Source organism: Prunus mume, linkage group LG4 (assembly GCF_029339155.1).
Source record: "Prunus mume cultivar Tortuosa linkage group LG4, ASM2933915v1, whole genome shotgun sequence".
NCBI lineage: Eukaryota > Viridiplantae > Streptophyta > Magnoliopsida > Rosales > Rosaceae > Prunus > Prunus mume.
In genome coordinates, this window is record NC_142701.1 from 19,792,162 (window position 1) to 19,800,551 (window position 8,390).

Sequence of the window (8,390 nt, forward strand, 5' to 3'; positions counted from 1 at the left end):
ATGTCATAAAATCGTCAGTGTAAGAATTTTGGCAGCCACTAGCTTTTCGCCACGTCCAGTCCACAGATTGTTACCAACGACACATCGTTCTTATTCAAAGTAATAAAAAACGATATGACGTATTTAATGGCAGGTTGAAACTTGGCCTCAGTCATTGGCTATATTCACTTGCTGGAGGTTGTGGGAAGCAGAAGACTATAGGATAATACATTTTTAAAATTGAATACAAGTACAACCACTTTAATGATCCAATAGCACCTTACAACTATGAAGTGGTAAAGTGTTGCAGCTTAGCGGTTAAGAGTATTTTCTCCTGTTTTAATTTCAATTCCCTCTTTTTCAATATCGCTTGTATCAAAAGTGGTAAAGTGTCATAAAATGTTCTAATCGTATTGCATCTCTAACCAAACATATCTAGTCTAAGTGTTTGTCTTGTCTTTTGAACAGTGAACTTTCATGTCAAAGAATATTATGGGAACATGAAACAAATGGTTCCAAGAATTTCACAATTCTAATTTATGACGGCGGATTGAACCAAACAAATATGATATCATGTTTTCTAATAAATTGAAATATAACAATATAGGACTTCAAATTTATGCCAGGCAAAACAAGAGCCTCTAAGTTCAACAAAAATTATATCAGAAACCGGACCACTACGTATGTGGTGGCAAGAAAGAAGAAAAACCCATGAAAAAAATAGCAAAGAATCAAACTGACTGCCTCAAGCCACTTGAACTCCTTGTCAGTTTTTTTATGCCACAGCAGGCATGTCCTTGAGCCATGCATCCAGGGGCTTACCAATTGAGAACACAATAAACCCAATCTCCCGCAGCTGATCCACATTAACAACATTCCTACCATCAAATATAAAGGCCGGTTTCTGCATATCATCGAATATCTTCTTGTAATCAAGAGTCTTAAACTCATCCCATTCGGTCATAATGCAAAGACCATGAGCACCCTTTGCTGCTTCGTAGGCATCCCCGACAACAGTAACTTGCTTCTCAGTACTGGAGGAGGCACTCATCGGCTGGAGGTGAAGAGGATGGTCCCAGTCAAACTTGCTCAATGCGAGGTCCTTGTGAATCTGGTCCTCAGTAACTTGCGGGTCATATATGCTCAGTTCAGCCTTGTCACCCAACAACCCCTTGCACACATCAATAGCTGGGGTCTCCCTTGTGTCACCGGTATCTTTCTTGAAGGCAAACCCCAGGATGGCAATCTTCTTCTTTGCCACTGTGTTAAACATGGATGCAACAACACGGTTCACAAAACGGTTCTTCTGATAATCGTTGATCTTAATGACCTGTTTCCAGTACTCAGCCACCTCTGGAAGGCCATTGCATTCGCAGATGTAAACCAAATTCAGGATATCCTTCTGGAAGCAAGACCCACCAAAACCAACACTAGCATTAAGAAATTTGGGTCCAATCCTAGTGTCCTTACCAACAGCATACGACACCTCTATAACATTGGCCCCAGTAGCCTCACAAAGGGCAGACATGGCGTTGACAGACGATATTCTCTGGGCCAAGAATGCATTGGCCGCAAGCTTGGAGAGCTCTGCAGACCAGAGATTGGTGGTTAGGATTCGGTCTTCAGGAACCCACTGAGCATAAACATCCTTCAATGCTTTGATGGCCTTTTGGCCTTCAGGGGTTTCCCTTCCACCAATGAGGACCCTGTCTGGGTTGAAAAGATCTTGGATTGCAGTTCCTTCTGCAAGGAACTCTGGGTTGGAGAGGATTTGGAATTTGATTCCCTTGCTATTGTGGGTCAAAATTTTCTCTATTGCTTCAGCTGTTTTGACTGGGACTGTAGATTTCTCAACAACAATTTTGCTAGATTTTGACACATCAGCAATCATGCGAGCAGCACTCTCCCAATATGTCAGATCTGCAGCTTTGCCTGCTCCAAGACCCGTAGTTTTGGTAGGGGTGTTTACAGAGACAAACACTATATCAGCTTCGTCAACGTGTTTCTCCACTTCAGTGCTGAAGAAGAGGTTTCTGCCTCGGCACTGCTTCACCACATCATCAAGGCCAGGTTCATAGATGGGAAGCTTGTCACTGTTCCAAGCCTCAATCCTTTTTTGAGCGATATCAACAACAGCAACTTGAACGGATGGACACTTGAGTGCAATCACCGCCATTGTAGGGCCCCCGACATATCCAGCACCAATGCAACAGATCTTCACCATTTTTGTTTCACTCTAGAACCTGCCCACAGTTAAGCTCATACATGTCAGGGGAGCGAAAAGACAAAACAAAATGGGAATGATCCACATATTCAGATATTGTTTCAGTATTCAATGCCTATAAATCATATGAAATTGAGTTCGATATTCACCCACTGAACCAAACTCTCATGTTGCAGTAAAGAACAATTCAAGGACAGAAAGTCTGTTTGATCTTACAATTTACGAAAATGGCTCATCCAGAATATACCCTTATCAACTATATCATCTCATAAAGCCATTGTTCAATTTCAAACCCGGTTCCCAGATCCAGACCTTTAGCCTAAACAATTTCAAAAATCCTCCTTTTCTTCATTGCTTGGTTCCCATTATCCAAACAAAAATTGCTTAAACAAATACAAGGGCTTGATTATAAACAACAAAATTAGATCTACAAAAATTCTGGTAGATCTAGGATCAGAAAGAGCACAACCCGGAATTGCAACAGAACTCAAATCCATACTTATGGAATTGGAGCAGATCCATGAGCAAGTAGCTCAATTTCCATTTTCAATGCGAGAATTTATCAATAAAACGGATCCATATATAAAATCCAATGTGCAAATCATATCCACGCATATACGAATGATTAAATGAAATCAAAAGTTTCAAGCTTAACTGCTAAACAAAGGAAAATGACACTAGATCTGAAGAATTATAAGCGCCATTAACAAAATCCATTAAGTATATTCAAAGAAAATGTACCAATTCAAAGAAACAATCGATAAGTGGTTTGGAATTACCAGAAATAGCTCCTCCGGCCGTCCTTACAGAGTTGATACAGAAAATTTTCCTTGCCTGTCCCTAGAAAAACAAGGTGTGGAGATTTCAAAACTGACCAAAACAATCCAACTAAGAAAAGGTCGGAACTAAGCTAATGAGGTACCTTTGCTTGTCTTCCTTTTCAACTGTAAGTTCGAAGAACGAGAGAAATGCGAGTACGAAGAAGACGAGCGTGATGGGTCTTGCTTAAATACGCAACACATGTCCCAAATCTACCCCTCTGATTTATGAAAAGGACAAGCCGGTTCCGGGACAATAGTTGGTTGATGATGCAAAGCTCTCAAATAAAAGACTTATTTACTTATGGCAGGTAGAGGAGAGAGGTAGTCTTGTAAAATTAAATGTCGGACGCGGTTCATATTATTAGAGTGAAAAGGTCATGGTTTTTTCAAAATGCACCCCAGACGTTGAGTATAATATTACCCAAAATAAAATATAAAATAAAAACTCCCAAATTTTACTTTGTTTTTGGTCGAGTTAGGAATAAGAAGGTAGATTTTCTCACACACACTATCAAAGTGTCATGAGTACTCGAATTTAAGACCGCTGATTTATAAGTTAAGATCTCGCTTAATTAGACCTCGTTAGCTCCCAAATATCACTATTACTATAACAAAATTCTCGTATAGCAAGTATACTTTATTTATATTATATCATATCAAGACCAATTAAGAGCGTTTACTATCAAAATAATGAGACAATATCGACATTTTAAACCCCATTTTGAGATTTTATCGATACAATGGAACTATACGTTGTAGCAATAATACTACTTTACTTTGCTAGTTGTATTTAAAAGCACTTTCCAATATTCTACGCGTTTACCACGCATGCCAATGATGGGTTGGATTCAATGCCACTTGCAGCAACCTTCGGTGAAGGAGTAATGTGCTCCGCTAATCAATGGTAACATTTTCTTGTTTCGGATTCCGACCTTTTGGTAACCCGGTACCACATAATTACTAAGTTGCACAATTTAAATTTGTATCTCATTTCTTTGAGTGATAAATATATATTTTAGGTTAGGAAAATGCTAGGTTTACCACATTTTTATACCACAATTGTACTACCTCTCTAATAGATGTGGGCCCCATTGTATTAGAGGTGGGCTCCATCTCTATTAGAGAGGTGGTACAATTGTGGTATGAAAAATATGGTAAGCCTAGCATTACTCGGTTAGGTTAATGTGCATTAGTGTCATCATCAAGAGCAAAACAGGAGGACATATGGACAACTCTTGTTAAAGCATGAAGAGGAAAACTTGGAAATCAAGACTCTCGACTTTGCTTGGAAAATCAGAAAATGTTGGATTGAATTTCAAGCCATATGAAAAAAGGAAAAATAAGGGGATGGACCCATGCTGATGATGACTCTTAATAATGCACACAATTACATATATTTATGCGAGCTAATAAACCAAGTTACATATAATTTTTATAATTAAAATCGATATGAAAATTACATATGTGGGTTAGGTCAATTGGGCATAACAAAAAACCTTCTTTGTTATGGATTCTTTTTCGAACGAGATGTGTAAATCTTTTTGTGTATGGTGTCGCCACTCCCGTTGGCAACATCCACTAATTCGAAACTTAATTTAAAAATTATATTTTGACATGGACGTTTTTGAGATGCTCCTAATAACCAACAAATGGCAAGTGATTTTTCTTGTGTGAATCCTATTTCAATGGGAACTCGTCCCCTTGCACTAAGTTCAACCCTCTCATTAGATTAAATTAATTTAAAATAACTTAAAATATCGCTTTTATAAACCATAAAAATAAAAAGACTTGAAAATTATAGATAAAAAGTGGGCAAATTAAACCATAAAAACCGAACAAGCCTATAGATATCTATGGGCCTAAAAAGAGCAGTCCTATCCGAGCTCAACTCTTGACCCAAGTGGGCAAAAGCTTTTGATAAGTTTTGACATAGAAACCTAGATGGTGATGATTGATAACGATGGAAATTTTCTTACAAATTTTATGAAATAATTAATTAATTATAAGAATATATCGTATGCTTGGAATCCAAGGAAACCGTATAAGTACAATTTGATAATCAAATAAACTTATATGACAATTAACTCAGCTCCTGGTGGAAGTTGCTTCCCAATCTGCAAAGCATGCTTTCTTGTTGCCTTATTTTCTTCTTGGTTGTCTTTCTACTTAGGTAGTGTTTCAAACTCAGAAAATCATAATTCTGCAAAGCATGTTTTCTTGTATTATTCGACAAATTTCTTAAAAACATACGGTCCGACCAATAATACTTGAAAAATACAGATAAAATGGAAAATATTTGAAAAGAACGTGTATGTCATTATATGTATAATACCTGAATAATACATATGCATTGAAAAAAAACATGTAGTTTTCTATATCTTTGAGAAGTGTAAAAAAAAAGGGAAGTGTGACAATACAGTGTATCATTTACCTTTTGAAGATCAAAGATGAGCTTCTCGAGCACAAGAGAGTTCTCAATTAAGTACATGGCAAACTTAGTATCCATACGAGACCCAATGAAGCCTGAAATTTTCACAACCTTAAGGCATGGATGAGGACATTTGTTAATCTTCTGCATACTACTCGTACAATACGTAAACAAGCCGCTCCACTTTAACTGCAAACAGGCGTATATATGAGAAGAACATATCAAGATTCCTCATTGTAAAAAGCTAATGAATTAAACAAATGTATACAAGTTTTCCATCATTTGTAATGGTTTGGTGGCCGAACTTGGATTGGATTGAAGTTGAGTTCAAGCAAGTTATTATGAGTCTTACCTCTCTATGTGGGATTTGTAAGACATAGTCAATATATTGGACTTTTGTCCAATTTAATAAATCTATAAGTCTCGACACACCAAATAAGGGCTAGACCTCTTGTTCATTCTTTGAAATAGTCTAATCCACTTTCACGCACCAAACTTTTAAGTGTACTATTTATCTTGTTTGCTTATAAATGTGGAAATAATTTTACCCGTAATTCCAATCTATGCAAGAAAGGAGATCGCTCTATCAAGGAAGTCAAATCCATGAGGATTTTCGAATTTTGTCCCATATGTATCGTCAAAGATAGCTTTTTGAGACTAGATAATTCTGGAGACTCTGGGAGCATAATACTCCTCTGCAAAAAGAAACCAATTGTAAGACAAGAATGTATACTGACTGATAATAAATCTTGAATGATTTCATATGTATACTGACTTGTCCGAGACCAATACGCAGGCTGAGAGTCTGCAGACGAGAAAAACAACTTGAAACCGACCGGAAAGCTTTGGATATACAATCATCAGTTTCTGCAAGAGATAGCATGACAAGCGAGGGTGCATGCTTCATAACAATTCCTGTTCTGTACTCTATGGACCTTTTCCGTCGTAGATAAACGACACGAGATTAGGAGCAAAGATCTCGATTTTAACTACGCTAGGGCAGTCACTTATCTGCAGAAACTTCAACCGGAGAGAGGGACCGACGACTTTCAAAACATATATTTCAGAGGAGCTACGAATACACAGGTGCTCAAGAAGTGGACAGTGAGATAGAAAGTGGCCAACAATTCGACAATGTATGTTTGTGTTGTTGAAGCTGAGGTGTGTGAGGGACTTGATGCAGGAAAAACCAAAAGGGATTTTGAATGGCCTCTCTGGAAAGATATAAGGGTCGTTAGAAAAACGAACATCATCTATCTCAAGCCTTTGAACTCTCTTCTGCAATATTGCACTTTCGATCGAATTATCGACATCAGAACGACAACATTCGCTATCTAAATTGCAATGGCTAATCCTCAATATCTCTAAGGTTGAACCCTGATGCGATTGCAAGATTTTAAACAAACCACAAATGCATGGTTTCCTGAGACGCTCAGTAAATCCCCACCCCTTGTCATCAAAGTTCAGACATGTAACACTTGCCCACAAAAATCTCCACCTCTTGGAGATTACGCAAGTTCTTCCTCCTTCCCAAATGTCCAAGAGGGAAACAATGGCAATTAGAATTTCGTCGGGCAGCTCGCTAATCCGGTCCTCTCCTGAATAATTATCTCCCTTCTCATCATCAAGAAAATAATAATCTTCATCATCATCATCATCATCTTCCTCCTTAAACAAGTAATTGCCTCTCGTATAATCAATAAAATAATTATCTCCCTTCTCATCAAGCAAATAATTCTCTCCCTTATCATCATGGTCACCAAATTGATTGCAATTGTACGTCCTTCTGTTTGACGTGTGCATTCAGTAGTCTGCAAATCAGTGGCCTTCCTTTTAGACATATTATTTGTTATTAACTTGCTCTAGGTTCTTCTTAATAAGGGGTACAATCAAATAACCTGCAATGCAAGAAGTAACTAAGAGATATGAGATGCATCCTCGGCCCAGAAGAAGATGAAAAAAAAAAAAAGGAGAAAAGAAAGTAGGGCTTCTCTGCTCGCTCATGAGAAATAATACAAGAAACTCAACTTACATTTTGTTAGAGCAATAGAGAGCGAAAGGCCAGAGAGATTTTCTATTCTATGTACCGTGTAAGAAAAGAGTTTGTTTCAAAATTTGAGAGCCAAAAATTTGCTCGGAAGGTTTGTACTTATACGTACTCAAACTCCTCTTGTGTATAATCGAAATTTATTAGGAAATAGGAATCTTCTCCTCTTCTGGATGGGGTAGGGCAGGAATCATAAGATTTTTTAAGGAAAGTAGTTCTCTTCCGCTATTGGTGATGAATCAGATGGGGGTTTTCATGCAGGAGATTTTTAATAGTTGATCTACAGAGAGTTTTAAATTTTTATTTTTATTTTTTAATGACGAAAATTAAAACTACAAATAGGATCCTCTAAGGATTCCTAATTGAGGACTGTACATCAAACTTAACTTACAAGCTACAATAACAGTTTGTGATTATGACATTTTTGCCCTCATATTAACATACTGTAAACGGATTCTGAACCTCTACATTTAGACATTATGTATTTTCCCGCATTTCGTGATATCTAGAAACGTCAATTTTTAACTTTTGACACCTATCTATTTAATTAACTCTAACCCTAAAGTTAAAGTTAATTAAATAGATAGGTGTCAAAAGTTAAAAATTGAAGTGACGTATCTTGTAGATTACTAGAATGGTCTAGATTATTAGAATTCCCACAAACAAATATTCTCTCATAATTTCTCATATTTTAGCAGAAAAATCACCACATCTTGGAGATTATTGCTTCTTCCCAAATATTCAAGAGGGATAGGAATCATATAAATTTTTAGGAAAATAGTGTTTGTTTCCTTGCCTTTTTTGTGATGAATTTTATTTTATTTTTGGGTAAAATTTTGTGATGAATAATATGATCCGATCACGAGGCTCAAGCCTTCTGTTTCTAGTGAT

General features: G+C 37.1%; 2 protein-coding genes across 4 annotated transcripts; both read right to left on the bottom strand.

Annotated features, from left to right (window-relative positions):
• Positions 1-492: 492 nt before the first annotated feature.
• LOC103330088 (UDP-glucose 6-dehydrogenase 1-like) lies at positions 493-3,181 on the bottom strand. Of its 3 annotated transcripts, none has more exons than XM_089051242.1 (3): positions 3,126-3,181; positions 2,983-3,037; positions 493-2,222 (listed from the first exon to the last, which is right to left on the bottom strand). In XM_089051242.1, the coding sequence occupies exon 3, from the start codon at positions 2,201-2,203 to the stop codon at positions 755-757; it is 1,449 nt and encodes a 482-aa protein (XP_088907368.1). In that variant the 5' UTR covers positions 2,204-2,222; positions 2,983-3,037; positions 3,126-3,181; the 3' UTR covers positions 493-754. The 3 variants fall into 3 exon arrangements, with proteins under 3 accessions (XP_088907368.1, XP_008230859.1, XP_016649417.1); XM_008232637.3 differs by having other exon boundaries at positions 2,983-3,043; XM_016793931.2 differs by having other exon boundaries at positions 2,983-3,181.
• Positions 3,182-6,379: 3,198 nt separating this feature from the next.
• LOC107880944 (putative FBD-associated F-box protein At5g56440) lies at positions 6,380-7,255 on the bottom strand. The gene has a single exon (XM_089050490.1). It carries the CDS (start codon positions 7,253-7,255, stop codon positions 6,380-6,382), a length of 876 nt encoding a protein of 291 aa, XP_088906616.1.
• Positions 7,256-8,390: the final 1,135 nt, after the last annotated feature.

What these genes read in the sequence shown, in the direction of transcription:
- LOC103330088 (XM_089051242.1), bottom strand. Translation starts at nt 2,203, where the DNA reads ATGGTGAAGATCTGTTGCATTGGTGCTGGATATGTCGGGGGCCCTACA.
- LOC107880944 (XM_089050490.1), bottom strand. Translation starts at nt 7,255, where the DNA reads ATGCACACGTCAAACAGAAGGACGTACAATTGCAATCAATTTGGTGAC.